Source organism: Lepidochelys kempii, chromosome 2 (genome assembly GCF_965140265.1).
Source record: "Lepidochelys kempii isolate rLepKem1 chromosome 2, rLepKem1.hap2, whole genome shotgun sequence".
Lineage (NCBI taxonomy): Eukaryota > Metazoa > Chordata > Testudines > Cheloniidae > Lepidochelys > Lepidochelys kempii.
This window is the reverse complement of record NC_133257.1, coordinates 251,115,108-251,135,008: the sequence shown is the minus strand read 5'-3', so window position 1 is coordinate 251,135,008 and position 19,901 is coordinate 251,115,108. Positions and strand designations below refer to the sequence as shown.

The 19,901-nt window shown below is 46.1% G+C and overlaps 1 protein-coding gene and 1 long non-coding RNA gene across 4 annotated transcripts in view; one reads left to right on the top strand and one right to left on the bottom strand.

Annotated features, from left to right (window-relative positions):
• LOC140907789 (uncharacterized) overlaps positions 1-1,869 on the bottom strand; it is a 142,186-nt gene extending 140,317 nt beyond the window's left edge. For both annotated transcript variants that reach the window (XR_012157624.1, XR_012157625.1), the window contains exon 1: positions 1,693-1,869. This is a non-coding gene — a long non-coding RNA (uncharacterized lncRNA). The remainder of the gene's footprint in view (positions 1-1,692) is intronic.
• RNF32 (ring finger protein 32) overlaps positions 1,687-19,901 on the top strand; it is a 51,072-nt gene continuing 32,857 nt past the window's right edge. The window contains exons 1-4 of one of the 2 annotated variants that reach the window (XM_073334560.1): positions 1,687-1,955; positions 3,185-3,390; positions 10,432-10,552; positions 11,086-11,356. In XM_073334560.1, coding sequence (XP_073190661.1) covers positions 10,475-10,552; positions 11,086-11,356 — 349 coding nt within the window. In that variant the 5' untranslated portion in view covers positions 1,687-1,955; positions 3,185-3,390; positions 10,432-10,474. The remainder of the gene's footprint in view (positions 1,956-3,184; positions 3,391-10,431; positions 10,553-11,085; positions 11,357-19,901) is intronic. The other variant, XM_073334562.1, reaches the window with a different exon arrangement.

Genomic DNA, 19,901 nt, shown 5'->3' with positions numbered 1-19,901 from the left:
CATGACTTGATGTACCCTTCCAGCACCAAAAAGAAATGGAAACATAAGCCCTACAATCACTTACGCACAAGAAGTGTGCCACTGTCAGAGACTAGTCACGTGAATAAAGTTAAACACAAGTGAAAGTATTTACGGGATTAGGGCCTTCAAGACTGCACAGTGCCCCATGGGGTCCAGATTCCTAATTCTCTGCAAGCTCCTACAAAGTAAATAGTAATACCCTGTTTATACTTCACTAAGGAACCACTACAAGAACTTAGCAAGAGTGGTGGTGGAACTGGAAAATTTGAAATTAAGATTGTTTTACGATAAATTATGCTTTAGTCAAAAGAGAATTAATACAGAGAAATCTCAGAGCCTATGTTCTGCAGGTCAGATGAGAGAACCACAATGGCCACTGCTGACTGTATCATCTATGAATAGCAGCTTGCCAAAGTGATATTTCAAAACCAAGTGTTTCTACAGACAAAATCTGATTTTTTTAAAAAAAGTATTTATTTCTGACAGATAGCTCAAAACAGCTGAACAAATTTTGCTCCAACTCCCTCTCCCCCCCCCCAAAAAAAAAATCACAATAGGACAAAACAGAAGAATACTACTTTTTTTTCAGGCAGATGTATTAACTGAAGCTGGGTGTAGTAATTACGATGGACCATAAGAGCTGAGTCTGCGTTACAAACGCACATACAGGTAAAAAGAAAAGGAGTACTTGTGGCACCTTAGAGACTAACCAGTTTATTTGAGCATAAGCTTTCGTGAGCTACAGCTCACTTCATCTGAAAGCTTATGCTCAAATAAATTGGTTAGTCTCTAAGGTGCCACAAGTACTCCTTTTCTTTTTGTGAATACAGACTAACACGGCTGTTACTCTGAAACATACAGGTAAGTGTAAGAAATGCTGTTGGGAAAAGTAAGCAGCACCACAGACATGTAGGAACCAGAATAAAATCTAAATAGCAAATCAACGGATATGTAAATATACACAATTTTGGTGGTTGGGGGTCAGCTTGCTGCAGGGATCCACGGTGGGCACTTCTCTGCTGAGCGGCGATTGTGTGCTGGCCAGGAGTGCCACGTTAGAGGGGCAAAAAGAAAAGGAGGACTTGTGGCACCTTAGAGACTAACCAATTTATTTGAGCCACAAGTCCTCCTTTTCTTTTTGTGAATACAGACTAACACGGCTGTTACTCTGAAACCTGTTAGAGGGGCAGTGCTCCCTGGCAGTCGGGGGGAGAGGGGAGCACTGCAGCCAAACTACCGCTCTTTGAAAGTTTGAGAGCGAGAGAGAAAATGTGTGTGTGGGGGGGGGGGATGGGGAGAGGAGGTTTTTGGGTTTTTTTAATTTAAATTTTGTTTAAAGTTCAAATGTTGACCAAAAAATGGGACACAATTGTGAAAACTCCCCCCCTCCCCCTTTTCCCACCCAGCTTTCATCAGTGCCCCTCATGTGGTCGCAACAGGCTGACCAGGGCCAAGGAACCTCTCACGCCCAGGGTGGCTCCGCATAAGGCCTTGCCCTTCTCCCAATGGGGGCCACCGCCAGAGCGAGGGAGGGCAGCGCAACGCTCAGCAAAAGAGGCAGGGCGCGCGCCGCTTTATCCAGCCCTGCCCGCCCGGCAGAGAGCTCCGCCTCCCCTTCCCACGCGCGTTCGAAAGGCGCAGCTGCACCCAAGGGCACGAGGACACACCGACCGTTGGGTGCGCCTGGGCTGTCCCGTCCACAGGCAAAGCCTCACGCCCTAACGCCCGCATTCCGCACTCCTCCCTCGCGCTACTTGAACTTCCGGTCTGCGTGCGCCCTGGGCTCGTTGACGTTCCGCCCGCCCACTTGCGCGGCACGCACGCATACGCCTCGGTTTCTGCCTCGCGCAGCCGTGGGGGCGGGGGCGTGCTGTGATAAAGCTTGGGAGTTGTGTTGCTAAGCAACCGGATCCGGACTGTGGTGCGAGGAGCAGGTTGGTGTTAAAAAGACAGTAACAGTCTCCATGGGACTAGCCCAGGGGTGCTGCAGGGTCCCCCGGCAGGGGGGGTGTTTGTATCGGGGGTGGACCACAGGAGCCAATAAGAGGGGGCAATGTGATGGGGGCAGGGAGGCCCTTGGAGTGTGTGATGGGGGAGCGGGGGCCATGGGTTGGGTGGGGGTGAGGCAGCGGGGGCCAATGGGGGGGCAATGTGTGATGGGGAGAGCAGGAGCCATTGGGTGGGGAGGGGGAACCAGGGGCCAGTAAGGGGGAGTACTCTGTGGGGAAGCAGGGGCTAGTAAGGAGGCACTGTGATGGGGGAGCAGAGGCCATTAGTGCGGTGAGGAAGCAGGGGGCCAGTAAGGGGGGCAATGTGTGCTGGGGGAGAGGGGGGACAGGAGCCTGCTGGGGGAGAGGGGGGACAAGAGCCTGCTGGGGAGAACAGGGGCCAGTAAGGAGAGAGGTGCTGGGTGCATTCAGGAGCAGAGAACTTTTAGGGAGAGATACTGAATGTTGGAGGGGGGGAAACAAAGGTAGATGAGGAGGGAGGGCTGGTTCTCTGGGGGATGGTTAGGATGGGTGTTGATAAATTAGAGAGACACATGACATGAACCAATGTGCAGTAGGGAGACTTGTGCAAAGATGGGCTACTGTGATGGGATCTGATGTGTTTAAGGATGAGAAGAAGAAAGAGGTGGGGTAGGGCAGGGTGAATAGGTGGTTTCTGTAAAATGGGAATAGTTAGCAACATTTAACCTGCCTCATTCATGATTGCAAAGTTCTGTGGCAGATGGATGGAAGGTGCAATAGAAATTCAAATGATTGATTATCATAAAAATCAGTGGTTGGAATAGCACCACAGAGAATCTATAAAGAGCAATTAGAAGACATATTTTTGCAGTCTGGTACGCTTTTTAAAATTAGAAATTAAAAATGTTGCAGTAGTTAAAATAGATTTTATTATATTTTTTATTATATTTTTAGTTCAAAACGTGTTTTTACAATAAGAGATTCTTCCGATGAAGTGAGCTGTAGCTCACGAAAGCTCATGCTCAAATAAATTGGTTAGTCTCTAAGGTGCCACAAGTACTCCTTTTCTTTTTGCGAATACAGACTAACACGGCTGCTACTCTGAAACCTGTCTTTAGTTAGAGATAGTTTTATCATATTTTGAGAGGAGGAACAGAAGGTCAATTAATCTCTGAAAAAATAAATCCTTTCAGTCCACCAAACAGGTACAGCACTAGTGGGGGCTTTCCCTAAAAGCTCCAACAAGCATAACTCGGCTTCAACTTGAAGAGACCACCTCCAGGAAGGAGTAGTTCATTGTCCATGACCTTTGCGATTGTTGGTCTCTTTATTGAGCCTGTCAAAAATGAGTGCCAGTTGTGATGGTAATTGTATGATGTCTCACTGAGACAACTCCCAAGTAAGTTGATGGAAATCTTCCAATTTTTTTCCAGTGGGAATTGGATTAGTTCTTGAAAGACTTAGCTATACACATTGTAAAGAGAGTGGTCACTTTGGATGGGCTGTTACCAGCAGGAGAGTGAGTTTGTGGGGGGGGGGGGGGTGCAGAGGGTGAGAAAACCTGGATTTGTGCTGGAAATGGCCCAACTTGATTATCATACACATTGTAAGGAGAGTGATCACTTTAGATAAGCTATTACCAGCAGGAGAGTGGGATGGGAGGAGGTATTGTTTCATGGTCTCTGTGTATATAATGTCTTCTGCAGTTTCCACAGTATGCATCCGATGAAGTGAGCTATAGCTCACGAAAGCTTATGCTCAAATAAATTGGTTAGTCTCTAAGGTGCCACAAGTACTCTTTTTCTTTTAGCTTTCTAAGGGTCAATTATCAGGTTAAAAAACAGTAGTTTAATGTCCTTCCCTAAGTTATACATAATACCTGAGACTTAATAGAAAACTTTCTGTTAAATCTAGTTTATTCTTTACTTCTTATCCTGTTTTTGTTTATTTCTCTCAAGCTTGATCAGTGGATGTGCATGAGCCAGATCATTCACTTTTGTTTATAGTCAGCTTCTCGTTTATTCCACATTCAGGTGCTCTTTGTACTTGGAAGATGCTGCAGTGTTTAAACAACAAACAAGACAAGGGAGTTTCAGAGTAACAGCCGTGTTAGTCTGTATTCGCAAAAAGAAAAGGAGTACTTGTGGCACCTTAGAGACTAACCAATTTATTTGAGCATGAGCTTTCGTGAGCTACAGCTCACTTCATCGGATGCATACTGTGGAAAGTATAGAAGATCTTTTTATACACACAAAGCATGAAAAAATGGGTGTTTACCACTACAAAAGGTTTTCTCTCTCCCCCCACCCCACTCTCCTGCTGGTAATAGCTTATCTAAAGTGATCACTCTCCTTACAATGTGTATGATAATCAAGGTGGGCCATTTCCAGCACAAATCCAGGGTTTAACAACAACGTCGGGGGGGGGGGAGGTAGGAAAAAACAAGGGGAAATAGGTTACCTTGCATAATGACTTAGCCACTCCCAGTCTCTATTCAAGCCTAAGTTAATTGTATCCAATTTGCAAATGAATTCCAATTCAACAGTCTCTCGCTGGAGTCTGGTTTTGAAGTTTTTTTGTTGTAATATTGCAACTTTCATGTCTGTAATCGTGTGACCAGAGAGATTGAAGTGTTCTCCGACTGGTTCATGAATAGGTCGGAATATGAACAAGAGACTGCTCGGCAGCTCTCCAAAACCACTTTCTACAAGCCATTACCCTCTGATCCCACTGAGAGTTACCAAAAGAAACTACAGCATTTGCTCAAGAAACTCCCTGAAAAAGCACAAGATCAAATCCGCACAGACACACCCCTGGAACTCCGACCTGGGATATTCTATCTACTACCCAAGATCCATAAACCTGAAAATCCTGGGCACCCCATCATCTCAGGCATTGGCACCCTGACAGCAGGATTGTCTGGGTATGTGGACTCCCTCCTCAGGCCCTATGCTACCAGCACTCCCAGCTACCTTCGAGACACCACTGACTTCCTGAGGAAACTACAATCCATCGTTGATCTTCCTGATAACACATCCTGACCACTATGGATGTAGAAGCCCTCTACACCAACATTCCCCACAAAGATGGACTACAAGCTGTCAGGAACACTATCCCCAATAATGTCACGGCTAACCTGGTGGCTGAACTTTGTGACTTTGTCCTTACCCATAACTATTTTACATTTGGGGACAATGTATACCTTCAGATCAGTGGCTCTGCTATGGGTACCCGCATGGCCCCACAGTATGCCAACATTTTTATGGCTGACTTAGAACAACGCTTCCTCAGCTCTTGTCCCCTAACGCCCCTACTCTACTTGCGCTATATTGATGACATCTTCATCATCTGGACCCATGGAAGAGAAGCCCTTGAGGAATTCCACCATGATTTCAACAATTTCCATCCCACCATCAACCTCAGCCTGGACCAGTCCACACAAGAGATCCACTTCCTGGACACTACAGTGCTAATAAACGATGGTCGCATAAACACCACCCTATACCGGAAACCTACTGACCGCTATTCCTACCTACATGCCTCCAGCTTTCACCCTGACCACACCACACAATCCATTGTCTACAGCCAAGCTCTGCGATACAACCGCATTTGCTCCAACCCCTCAGACAGAGACAAACACCTACAAGATCTCTATCAAGCGTTCTTACAACTACAATACCCACCTGTGGAAGTGAAGAAACAGATTGATAGAGCCAGAAGAGTTCCCAGAAGTCACCTACTACAGGACAGGCCTAACAAAGAAAATAACAGGACGCCACTAGCCGTCACCTTCAGTCCACAACTAAAACCCCTTCAATGCATTATTAAGGATCTACAACCTATCCTGGTATTGTATATCCTGAAGGATGACCCAACACTCTGACAAATCTTGGGAGACATGTCAGTCCTTGCCTACAGACAGCCCCCCAACCTGAAGCAAATACTCAACAGCAACCACATACCACACAACAGAACCACTAACCCAGGAACTTATCCTTGCAACAAAGCCCGTTGCCAACTGTGCCCACATATCTATTCAGGGGACACCATCACAGTGTCTAATAACATCAGCCACACTATCAGAGGCTCGTTCACCTGCACACCCACCAATGTGATATATGCCATCATGTGCCAGCAATGCCCCTCTGCCATGTACATTGGTCAAACTGGATAGTCTCTACGTAAAAGACTAAATGGACACAAATCAGATGTCAAGAATTATAACATTCATAAACCAGTCGGAGAACACTTCAATCTCTCTGGTCACGCGATTACAGACATGAAAGTTGCGATATTACAACAAAAAAACTTCAAAACCAGACTCCAGCGAGAGACTGTTGAATTGGAATTCATTTGCAAATTGGATACAATTAACTTAGGCTTGAATAGAGACTGGGAGTGGCTAAGTCATTATGCAAGGTAACCTATTTCCCCTTGTTTTTTCCAACCCCCCCCCGCTTCCCCCACTGTTCCTCAGACGTTGTTGTTAAACCCTGGATTTGTGCTGGAAATGGCCCACCTTGATTATCATACACATTGTAAGGAGAGTGATCACTTTAGATAAGCTATTACCAGCAGGAGAGTGGGGTGGGGGGGGAGAGAAAACCTTTTGTAGTGGTAAACACCCATTTTTTCATGCTTTGTGTGTATAAAAAGATCTTCTATACTTTCCACAGTATGCATCCGATGAAGTGAGCTGTAGCTCACGAAAGCTTATGCTCAAATAAATTGGTTAGTCTCTAAGGTGCCACAAGTACTCCTTTTCTTTAAGGCAAGGGAGTGTTTAGAGTATGGTTTGTTTGTTTCAACAGTTTCCACTACAATTAAAACAAAAAATCTGTTGGTTTTTTAATTAATAAAAGATAGTTTTTCAAAGTTTAAATTATTGTGAAAATCTGACCCATGTCACTTTAAATATTGGGACAGCTTTCATTCCATAATAAAGAGCAGGGGAAATTATTATTACTATATAGTCTGTGCTTTAAATTCAACTCAGAAGCCGAGCAACAGCGTGGGAGATCGTGAATAGGGCCTTACCAAATTCATGGCCATGAAATGAACCGTGAAATCTGGTCTCCCCCTGTGAAATCTGTTTTTCTGTGTGCTTTTACCCTATACTATACAGATTTCACAGGGAGACCAGCATCTTGCCACCCTTACCTCTACACTACCTTCAGAGCTGGGTGGCTGGAGAACAGCGGCTGTTGGCTGAGTGCCCAGCTCTGAAGGTGGTGCCCCACAAGCAGCAGCGTAGAAGTAATGGTGGCAATACCATGCCATGCCACCCTTACTTCTGTGCTGCTGCCTTCAAAGCAGGGTGGCCAGAGAGTGGTGGCTGCTAACTCAGGGCCCAGTCTACAGGCAGCAGTGCAGAAGTGAGGGTGACAATGCCATACCATGCCATCCTTACTTCTGCGCTGCTGCTGGTGGCAGCACTGCCTTCAGAGCTGGGTTCCTGGCGAGCAGCCACCACTCTTCAGCTGCCCAGCACCACTGCCAGCAGCAGCAGCGCAGAAGTAAGGGTAGCAGTACTGCAGCTCCCTTCTAGAATAACTCTGCAACCCCCACCCCAACTCCTTTTTGGGTCAGGAACCCTACAATTACAACACAATGAAATTTCAGATTTAAATAGCTGAAATCATGAAATTTACTATTTTAAAAATCCTATGACCATGAAATTGACTTAAATGGACCATGAATTTGGTAGGGCCCTAGCACACAAGTGTAAAGTGCTCCTTGTGAAATTGTTCACTCATTAAAAAGATGGCTGTATTCTATGCCATTTAAAGTTTCTGAATAAGCTTATGGATGTTGTCTACATAGAATACATCGTAATAGTCTAATTCTGAAGTGACAAAGCCATGGATGACAACAGCCAGGTTTTCATTTGAAATGGTCTGCAAATGAAATTGGCTCTTTTGGCCAAACATAAATGGAGGAAAGCAATCCTAGCCACTGATACTATCCAGAACTCCATGTGATAAACTCTGGTAATCAAAGACGGATGCACAACCTCGTTGAAGGAGAATAGAACCACAGTCATGTCTTCTGGTTATTTTCCCCAACCTACCATCACCTCCAAATGATCAAGGACCTTGATTATCATACACATTGTAAGGAGAGTGATCACTTTAGATAAGCTATTACCAGCAGGAGAGTGGGGTGGGGGGAGAGAAAACCTTTTGTAGTGATAATCACCCATTTTTTCATGGTTTGTGTGTATAAAAATGTCTTCTGTACTTTCCACAGTATGCATCCGATGAAGTGAGCTGTAGCTCACGAAAGCTTATGCTCAAATAAATTGGTTAGTCTCTAAGGTGCCACAAGTACTCCTTTTCTTTTTGCAAAAAGGGTATTGAAGGTGTAGTCATTAGTGAGCAGAAAGAGTGGTGGGGAGCAACACAGACACATCCAGGTCCAAGATTCAGGCAGGGGTTGTGCCACATACAGCCTTGAAGTCAAGGACAAGAAGTTTTAATTAGATGCACACCAGCACAGTGAGTAAATGGTGTCTAGTTATAGTCATGGATAAGAAGGTAGCCTTTGGCAATACCTTTTTGGATGGGATGGAACCATAAGGCTAGTATGAAGAAGACCGGGGAGAAGGAGATTGCAGTAATGAAAGTGGGAGATGATATGGGTAGGGACAAGGAATTTGGACATTTTTCTATTTGGGGTGGAAATGAAAGGCCAGATTTTGAATAGAGGAGGAAAAAGGCAACATGAGTTGACCATAGTCTTGATGTGGGGCGAGACGGAAAGGGAGAAGTCAAAGACATCCCAAATTAATTACTACAGGCCTGCATGACAGAGGATAGTGGCATCATTAACGGTAAAGAAGATTGGAAGTAGTGGAGGTTTGGGATGAAAGATTATGAGCTTAGATTTGGCCATGTTGAGTTTAAGATGACAATAAACAATCCAATATAGGCAGTCAGGGAGGTAGCAAAATATGATATCAAAGTAGAGTTGCCAACTGTCTAATCACACATACCCAAACACCCTTGCCCCGCCCTCTGCCTCAAGGCCCCGCCCCTTCTCCGAGGCCCTGCCTCGCTCCCTCCATCCCTGCTCCCTCCATCGCTTGCTCTCCCTCATCCTCACTCATTCTTACCAGGCAGGGGGTTGGGGTGTGGGCTCCGGGTTGGGGCCGAGCATTCGGAGTGTGGGAGGGGGCTCTGGGCTTAGCCTGAAGCAGCTGGTTGGGGTGCGGTGTGCAAGCTCTGGGAGGGAGTTTGGGTGCAGAAGGGGGCTCTGGGCAGGGGTTGGGGTGCAGGTGGGGTGTGGGGTGCTGGCTCTTGGAGGGGGCTTAGGGCTGGGGCAGAAGGTTGGGGTGCGGGCTCTGGCTAGGCGTCACTTACCTCGAGTGGCTCCCAGTCAGCAGTGCAGCGGGGCTAAGGAAGGCTCCCTGCCTGCCCTGGCCCCTCGCCACTCCCAGAATCGGCCAGCACATCCCTGCAGCCCCTGGTGGGGCCAGGGGGCTCCGCACGCTGCCCCTACTTGCAGGCACTCCCCCACAGCTCCCAGTGGCCACAGTTCCCAGCTAATGGAAGTTGTGGAGTTGGCACTGGGGGTGGGGTCAGCACATGGAGGACCCCCCCAGGCCACAGGGACGTGCCAGCCGCTCTGGGAGCGGCATGGAGCCAGGGCAGGCAGAGAGCCTGCCTTAGCCCCACTGTGCTGCTGGGCTTTTAGCAGCCTAAAATCTTCCAGTTTGGCTTGAGTAGCCTTGAGGAGATAGAGCCCGATTCCAGGAGACTCCCAATGAAACTGGGAGGGTTGGCAACCCCATGTCGAAGCACAGAGTACAGGTCAGGAGTGGAGAAGTATACCCGAAAGTTATCAGAAAAGAGAGAGAATTCAACTCAAGTGAGCAGATGAATTCAGCCAAGGATAGGGACAAGAGGAGAAGGCTCAGAACAGAGACCTAAGGTACCCAAACTGGGAAGGGGGGATGGGAGGAGGATGATCGACCAACAGATGTTGAAATAGCTTCCAGAGAACAGGGAGAACCAAGAGAGGTCACAGCTTAGATTATAAATGCTTTGGAACAGGATGTGTATGTGTGTGTGTTTGTACAGTGCTTATCTTAATGGGGTCCTGGTCCATGACTGGGGCTGTTAGGTGCCAACACAATACAAATAATCTAAAAGCTGATATAAAGGCAGGATTGCAGGACGGATCCATGAGCTCCTATACAAAAATATACTGTATACAGCATATGTACTACATTGGAGTTTGTGGGGGGAGCGGGGTCACAATCTACTTTTGTTTTACATGGAGCTAATTTTTTCAGCACCATTGTGTGTTGTGCTAACCTCTTGTTGTCCACAGGTGTAGAAAATAGTGAACATTGACAGTACTGTGGAAGTGTACAAAATTAATGAGGGTATTTCTGTTGATCAAAAAGTTACTAATTCTTTTGTATTTTTGGTTTTAGAACTACAAGATATTACAAAATATGCTGTCAATTGTCGCTGTCAATGGAACATCATTATTCTGTTTTGAAGACAAGTAGTTCATCAGTGACTTCAGTCCATAATTCTAAAAACAATTACAAGGTGCACAGGTCATATTTTATGCTAAAAGAAATGAGCATTACAAAAAATTGAAATGAATATAGATAGGCCCATTTAGTGTGTTAAAAGTAATATATACTTACAAGTATTTGTTTATGTTCAGGGCTATGAAAGGCAAGATTAGCCTTGGGATTGTGTTTAATTATACTGAGGCAAAATATGTTTAGGCATGTCCAACTTTTATAGTTCATAATGAGTTTATTGCATATAATAATTATGGGTTCAGTAATTAAAAGTTAAAAATTACTGCTATTTTATTTAATATAAACCATAAATCAAATGTTTCTTTTGACTTTATAAGTTAAGGTTAGGATGTGTCAGTAACATCAATCTTAAATTTCATATTATGGTAATTGTACATTAGTAAGACTTCAAGCATGGAAGTTGTATATGTATAAAAACCTTTGTTAAATTAAAACATCATTGGCTAAGGGCTGAACTTTTCTTTTTTAATATACTGTACATAATGTATACATATACAAGTCATTTATATTAATAATTTTGGATTTTTTTAGGGCAGTTCCTCCAAACGAGATATTTTAGCTGTTACTGCAGTTGCTTTACAAGATCATATTTTACATAACCTTCAGCTGCAGGATCTTTCATTAGCAGATCCTTTTAAGTCAAAGTTAAGGAATAAAAAGAACATTTACAAACCTGTGAACAAAGAGATGGTCAGAGCAGTAGTAGATACTGGACTAAGAAAAAAGAGCATTCTCCACACAAAAAAGGAAGATCCAGAAAAAGAATATGTCCTTGATCCTAACCCTCCACAATTAACATTAGGTAAACCATTATATTTTGATTTGTGTATTTTTGCATTTTATTTCAAACTTATTAGAATACAATAGCTAGATGTTCTTTTCAATACTATAATTTAGCATAAAGCTGTATAATGCATAGAAAGTTTATAAATGTCAAAATCAAGTACTTTGGACCTTCAGGAAAACAGTGATTATTTAAACGATAAAACTGCCATCAAAAAGGTTGAATACTTTTCACATCTGTCATATATTTGAATTTATTTTCAAATATTTTGAATTTATTTATTTTCAGAGAAGGGGAGAAGGAAGAAATAAGTAAGTCTAGATGAATTTTTTCGTTCTAGAAACAGGCACTTTTTTCCCCACTGTTTTTTTGTAAAAAATTTTTTTATATTAGTGGTTGAAAATACAATGCAATACAAGTATAAACAAAAACAAATGTTATTTTTAATATTGGGATGATTATATAAGATTGTGTGCAACTGTCTCTTTACCTTTTATTTAGTAAATGATGTTTACTAGTTTGGGCATAAATTGTATGCTGTTGCTAACTTTACCCACCCCTGCGCAAATTTAAAAATGTTTGTTTTCACAATGATCTTGGGGCGAACCCCAGCAAGAATTAACACCTGTAGTTAAATACCTACTTCATATTAAGAAGCAAACATGCAACAAGATAAAAGTCACAAAAGTGAGAGCTTGGAATCATGCATAGTGAGCAAATTTCTTTTAAAAAACGTCAGTTACTAACTTTCCATAACTGTTCTTCAAGATGTGTTGCTCGTGTCCATTCCAATGTAGGTGTGTGCTCATCCCGAGCACTGCTGCCAGAAAGTTTTTCCCCCAGGGTATCTATGGGGTCGGCTCTGGTGCCCTCTGGAGCCACTCCTTCATAGTGCCTATTTATAGGGCCCCGCTGCCTCTCAGTTCCTTCTTGCTGGCTAACTTGGACAGAGGGGCAGGCGAAGTGGGGTGGAATGGACATGAGCAGCACATCTCGAAGAACAACAGTTACGGACGGTTAGTAACTGTTTTTTCTTCCTTGAGTGCTTGCTCATGTCGATTCCAGTGTAGGTGACTCCCAAACAGTTACACAGGTGGAGGGTTTGGAGTTTATTGGCACACTGATTGTAACACCGCTTGGCCGAAACCCACATCATCTCTAGCTTGCTGGGTGATGACATAGTGGGACGCGAAAGCGGGGACTGATGACCATGTTGCTGCTCTATAAATGTCCTGAACTGGGACTTGCACCATGGACGTTGCTACTGATGCTTGAGTTCTTGGAGAATAGGCTGTCAGTGGAGGAGCCAGGACTTCACTAGGTCATACCATGTGCAGATACAGACAGTGATCCACAACTAAATTCTCTGGTCTGAGACTGGATGACATTCATTCTGACTGCAATGGCTATGAAAAGCTGAGTGGACTTCCGAAAAGGTTTAGTCCTTTCTATGGAAAAGGTTAGTGTACACATAACACCTAGCTGGAGTCTCTGTTCCTCCCTTTTAGTATGTGGCTTTGGATAGAAGACAAGTAGGAAGATATCCTGGTTACTAAGGAATTGTGAGACCACCTTTGGCAGGAAGTCCAAGTGTGGCTGCAGCTGAACTTTGTCCTTGAAGATGACTGTGTGTGGTGGTTCTGAAGTAAGAGCTCTGCTCTCTGAGACCTTTCTGGCAGAAGTAATGGTGACTAGGAAGGCCACCTTTCAGGACAGGTAGAGCAGAGAGAACATTGCCAGTGGTTCAAATGGGGGTCCTGTTAGATTGCCAGCACCAAGCTGAGGTCCAGGGAGGGAGTGGCTTGTGTACCTAGGGGTATAGCTGCTCCAATCCCTTAAGAAAACGATTAAAGATAGAGTTTGAGAAAACTAACTGCCTGTTCATCCATGGGTGAAAGGCTGAGATTGCAGCTAGATGGACCCTAATATATGATACTGTTAGGCCTTGCTGTTTCAAGTGGAGTAGATAATCTATAATGAAAGGCAGTGTTGACTGAGCAGGCAAAACCCCTTTTGCACTGAACAGATGGAGAATCTCTTCCACTTTGGCATGGCCCCACAGTATGCCAACATTTTTATGGCTGATTTAGAACAACGCTTCCTCAGCTCTCGTCCCCTAAAGCCCCTACTCTACTTGCGCTATATTGATGACATCTTCATCATCTGGACCCATGGAAAAGAAGCCCTTGAGGAATTCCACCATGATTTCAACAATTTCCATCCCACCACCAACCTCAGCCTGGTCCAGTCCACACAAGAGATCCACTTCCTGGACACTACAGTGCTAATAAACAATGGTCACATAAACACCACCCTATACCGGAAACCTACTGACCGCTATTCCTACCTGCATGCCTCCAGCTTTCACCCTGACCACACCACACGATCCATCGTCTACAGCCAAGCTCTGCGATACAACCGCATTTGCTCCAACCCCTCAGACAGAGACAAACACCTACAAGATCTCTGTCAAGCTTTCTTACAACTACAATACCCACCTGCAGAAGTAAAGAAACAGATTGATAGAGCCAGAAGAGTTCCCAGAAGTTACCTACTACAGGACAGGCCTAACAAAGAAAATAACAGAACGCCACTAGCCGTCACCTTCAGCCCCCAACTAAAACCCCTCCAACGCATTATTAAGGATCTACAACCTATCCTAAAGGATGACCCAACACTCTCACAAATCTTGGGAGACAGGCCAGTCCTTGCCTACAGACAGCCCCGCAACCTGAAGCAAATACTCACCAACAACCACATACCACACAACAGAACCACTAATCCAGGAACTTATCCTTGCAACAAAGCCCGTTGCCAATTGTGCCCACATATCTATTCAGGGGACACCATCATAGGGCCTAATAACATCAGCCACACTATCAGAGGCTCGTTCACCTGCACATCCACCAATGTGATATATGCCATCATGTGCCAGCAATGCCCCTCTGCCATGTACATTGGTCAAACTGGACAGTCTCTACGTAAAAGAATAAATGGACACAAATCAGATGTCAAGAATTATAACATTCATAAACTTCAATCTCTCTGGTCACGCAATCACAGACATGAAGGTCGCTATCTTAAAACAAAAAAACTTCAAATCCAGACTCCAGCGAGAAACTGCTGAATTGGAATTCATTTGCAAATTGGATACTATTAATTTAGGCTTAAATAGAGACTTAGAGTGGCTAAGTCATTATGCAAGGTAGCCTGTTTCCTCTTGTTTTTTCCTACCCCCCACCCAGATGTTCTGGTTTAACTTGGATTTAAACTTGAAGAGTGGTCAGTTTGGATGAGCTATTACCAGCAGGAGAGTGAGTTTGTGTGTGTATGGGGGTGGGGGGATGTGAGAAAACCTGGATTTGTGCAGGAAATAGCCCAACTTGATTGTCATGCACATTGTGTAAAGAGTTGTCACTTTGGATGGGCTATCACCAGCAGGAGAGTGAATTTGTGTGGGGGGGTGGAGGGTGAGAAAACCTGGATTTGTGCTGGAAATGGCCCACCTGATGATCACTTTAGATAAGCTATTACCAGCAGGACAGTGGGGTGGGAGGAGGTATTGGTTCATATTCTCTGTGTATATATAAAGTCTGCTGCAGGTTCCACGATATGCATCTGATGAAGTGAGCTGTAGCTCACGAAAGCTTATGCTCTAATAAATTGGTTAGTCTCTAAGGTGCCACAAGTACTCCTTTTCTTTTTGCGAATACAGACTAACACGGCTGTTACTCTGAAGTTTGCCAGGTAAGTGGTTCTAGTGGACAGTTCCCTGCTCCCAAAAAGCACCTCGCAAACTGGCCCAGAGCATGGCAGTTCTGCAGGATTCAGCCATGGAGCTTCCAGACTCGAGGTTCAGATTACATACACAGCTGTGGTCCTGAGAGATCAGGCCCAGGAACAGGGGCAGGCTGATTGGCGTGTCCACCAAGAGATCTAGGAGGGTGGTGAATCAGTGCTGACATGGCCGGGGCTATCAGGATAGGACGCGTCCTGTCCCTTTTGACCTTCAGCAAAATTCTGTATGAGAGGGATGGGAGGGAACGCATACAAGAGATGGTCTGTCCAAGGGAGGAGAAAGGTGTCTGTGAGTGAGACCAGGCTGTGGCAAGGAAGTAGCAGAACTGAAAACACTTCCTGTTGTGTTTTGTCACAAACAGGTCTACCTGCGGAGTTCCCCACCTCTGGGAAATGGTGCTCACGATCTGGGCAAATGGACCATTCGTGATAGTTGGGAAAGGATCTGCTGAGGTGATCCACTAACTTATTTGAGCCTGGAAAGTAGGAGACTTTGAGGTGAATCAAGTGGGCTATGCTGAATTCCCACAGTCGAAGAGCTTCTGGCATAGGGGAGAGGAGTGTTCTCTGCCCTGCTGTCGTGTTGTCTGTAAGGACCGACATGCTGTTGCCCTCCAAATGGGTTTGGAACACCTGGCAAGCTAGGTGCACTGCCCTCAGTTCCCTCACATTGATGTGTAACGAGAGGTCCTTCGGGGACCAGAGGCCCTGAGTTCTGTAGGTCCCCAAATGAGCCCCCCATCCCATTGCTGGTGCATCTGTAATGAGAGACTTTGATTGGGACCTTGAGAGTGGGATTCCTGCACATACTGTCTGTGGGTCCAGCCACCAAAGAAGAGTTGCAATCACGGACAGAGGAAGTGATACCACCCTGTCCAAATGGTGTCAGCCCAGTGCATATGTCGATGCCAGCCGAGGCTGTAGAGGTCTGAGCCATAATCTCGCATGTTATACCAAATAGGTGCATGACGCTCTATGCCCTAGGAGCTTTAAGCAGTTTCTTGCTGTGGTGATGGGGTGATTCCTCAGGCTCTCTCTGAGCACCCCAAGTGCTCTGAACAAGTTTTCGAGAGAAAGGCTCTGGACTAGGTCAAGTTGAGGACTGTCCCAATTCTATCCTTTGAACTGGGGAAAAGGTAGATTTCTGCATTTTTATCAACCGCTCCAGGTCCTGGAAGGTTGACTGTATTATCTCCACATCTGCCTCCACCTGGGCCTTGGATTGACTTTTGATCAGCCAGTTGTCGAGGTAGGGGTAGACCTGAACCCCTTTTCTCCCAAGGAAGACTGCAATGACTGCCATGCACTTTGTGAACACTTGAGGGGCTACTGACAGGCTGAATGGGAGCACAGTAAATTGATAGTGCATGTGGTTCACAATGAATCATAGGAACCTTTTGTGTCCCTGAAATACCGCAATATGAAAATATGCATCCTTCAAGTCGAGGGCAGTGTACCAGTCCTCTAGGTCCAGAGACGGGATAATGGAGGGCAAGGAGACCATGTGGAACATCAGTTTCTTCATGAATCTGTTGAGGTTTCGTAGGTCCGAGATCGGTCTGAGATCGCCATTGGCCTTCGGGATTAGGACCCCCAATCCTTTCACTCTAGTGGAACCTCTTCCATTGCTCTCGCCCTTAGGAGCAACTTGCACCTCTTGGGCTAGAAGTTGCTCAAGAAAAGGGTCCCTGAAGAGGAACAGGAAGGGTATGGATCCATGCGCGATAGAAGTGGGACAACTGGTCAACAAAAATAGGGAAAATTGGATCCACATATTGTCCTGGTACATCGTCCCTGAGAGGCCCATCAAAAGGCTTGCTTAGACCCCACTGATTGTCTCGGAGGGGCAGGCACTGGGACAGATGAGGACTGGGACAAAAGCCTCCTCTTATAGCCTCCACTCCTCCTGCTATAGTCTTGTCTCTGCTCTGGCGGATAAAAGCAGGCCAATGGTTGGGGCTGATGGTAATTCCTGGTGGGAGCTGGTGTATGCAACCCCAGAGATTTCAGGGTGGCTGTAGAGTCTTTCAGACTATGCAGCTTGAAGTCTGTTTGTTCCGAAAAGAGTAACTTGCCTTCAGGCAGAGGGTCCTGCAATGTCTGCTGCAACTCATAGGGCAACCTGAGGACTGAAGCCACGAACTTCTTGACATAACCATAGCCAAAGCCATGGATCAGGCTGCAGAGTTTACTGTGTCCAAAGCTGGCTGGAGGGATGCCTTTGCCACCAATTTCCCCTCTTCAACTAGGGCCAAGAACTCACCCCTAGACTCCTGCAGCAAAAGCTCCTTGAATTTTGCCATTGCGCTCCAGGAGTTGAAATCATACCGGCTCAGGAGCACTTGCTGGTTTGTGATCCTGAGCTGGACGACACCAGTTGAGTACACCCTCCTGCCAAAAAGGTCTATTTTTTTGGCGTCTTTGGCCTTGGGAGTTGGCCCTAGCTGATCTTGCAGCAAGTATATTAGCAGACTAACAGCCATTCCCAACCATTAGTTTCAGAGATCCCCTTGCTAAAGGTTTCTACAGCATTCTTATCATGAACCATTTCTTTTGGTTTCCCTATCTTTCCCCTCATGGGCCTCATGGGCGCCGACTCCATGGGCACTCCAGGGCTGGAGCACCCATGGAAAAAAATTAGCGGGTGCTTAGCACCCACTGGCTGCCAGCTCCCCTACTTCCCCCCCAACCAGTGCCTCCTGCCTGCCGGAGGCCGTACCAATCATCTCCTCCCCCTCCCTTCTACTGCCTACCGCCTGCTGCAGTCAGCTGTTTTGCGGTGTTCAGGAGGCTCTGGGAGGAAGGGGGAGGAGCGGGAATGGGGCATGCTCAGGGGAGGGGGCAGAACTGGGCGGGAAGAGGCGGAGAGTTGGGAGAAGGGGTGTGGGCGGGGTCTGAGGTGGAGCGGGGGTGGGAAGACATGGGATGGGGTGGAGGGTTTGGGGGTACGTGGTGGGTGGGGTTGGGACCTGGACGGAGCAGGGGGGGTTGAGCACCCCTGGGGCCTGGAGGAAGCTGAGGCTTATGCTTCCCCCTTTCCCCAAAAAACTTCTTGACTAGACTTTTTAAAAAAGACACAGACCTTCCCCATCAAGATCTTACAATTTAGTGAGATAAACATAGATCATGATGATTTAATCTCTTGTTGTGCCCAGAGGCCCCAGTGAAGATCACATTGCAATTGCGGTAGCTGCTGTGCAGACACACATGCCTGTACTCTAAAGAATTTAAAATTCAAGGCCCTGATTCTGCAAAGAGAACTACACAAAATCAATAGGACTCCACACAAGCAAAATGGTCTGCCTGTATGGAATCAATTGCAAGGTCAGGACCTAATTTCATAAAATAGTAGAAATGTAGGGCTGGAAGGGACCTCGAGAAATCGTTCAGTTCAGCCCCCTGCACTAAGGCAGGACAGCTAAACCTAGACCATCTCTGTTTGTCCAACCTGTTCTGAAAAACCTCTCAAAACCTCCCTGCAAAACTTAAGCCCACAAAGCTTAACTACCCTTATAGTTAGAAAGTTGTTCCTAATATCTAACCTACATCTCCCTTTCTGCAGTATAAGCCCATTACTTCTTGTTCTACCTTCAGTGGACATGGAGAACAATTGATTGCCATCCTCTTTAGAACAGCCTTGAACCTATTTGAAGATCCATCCGCTCCCCCCAGTCTTTTTTCAAGACTAAACATGCCCAGTTTTTTTAACCTTTCCTCAGAAGTCAATTTTTCTGCACTCTTTATCATTTTTGTTGCTCTCCCCTGGACTCTCTCCAATTTGTCCACATCTTTCCTAGTGTGGTGCTCAGAATTGGACACTAATCCCCTGATCCTTTTCAGCAGTAATACTGCCTACCCAGTTATTCCCCATTTTGTAATTGTGCATTTGATTTTTCTTTCTTTAGTGCAGTACTTTGTACCTGTCTTAACTGAATTTCATTTTGTTAATTTCAGACCAATTCTCTAGTTTGTCAAGATTGTTTTGAATTCTAATTCTATCCTCCCATCTCCTTCAGAAGGGAGTTCCAATCACTGGTAGTCTATACCTCTTCCTCTTGGTTGTGGTGACTCTGAGCCTCCCAGGCTTGGGGACCAGTGGCTCCTCCCCACTTTCTGTTGCCGGTACAGGGATGGATAGGGGATCTAGAAGGTGGAGCTAGGTCTACTTGCTGAGGTGGTCAGGAGCCAGTCTCCTCTCTACAGAGCAGGCTGGTCTCCTTCCTCCTGTGGTGTACTAGACTCAACAAATGAGTAACAAATAGGACAAAAGGGAGTGGGGCAACAAGGGTAGTGATAATATGTTCACATGGTTATGGATGAGGGCTGTGGATGGGACTGGGGATGAGGGGTTTGTGGTGTTGGAGGGGGCTCAGGGCTGGGGCAGAGGGTTGGGGTGTGGGGGATAAGGGCTCTGGCTGGGACTGGGGATAGGGTGTTGGAGGGGCTCAGAGCTAGGGTAGAGGGTTGAGGGTGCAGTGGGGGGGTGAAAACTCTGGCTGGGGGTGTGGGCTGGGCATGAGTTTGGGGTGCAGTGAGGCTGCTCTGGGACAGGGGCCGGAGAGGAGGACTCCCCCCAGCCCTTTCCCTGCTGGCTGCAGCAAGCTCTGGGGGAGAAGCACCCCTTCCCCCCGCACCCAGCAGCACACTCACCACCACCACTGTCACTGCATGTGCTCCTAGGGCTCCTCTCAGGTCCAGGAATCTCCCTCGTCTCCCTCGCCTCCCCCGTGGTGGGTGCCAGGGGGTGCTGTGTGCACCTCCTCCC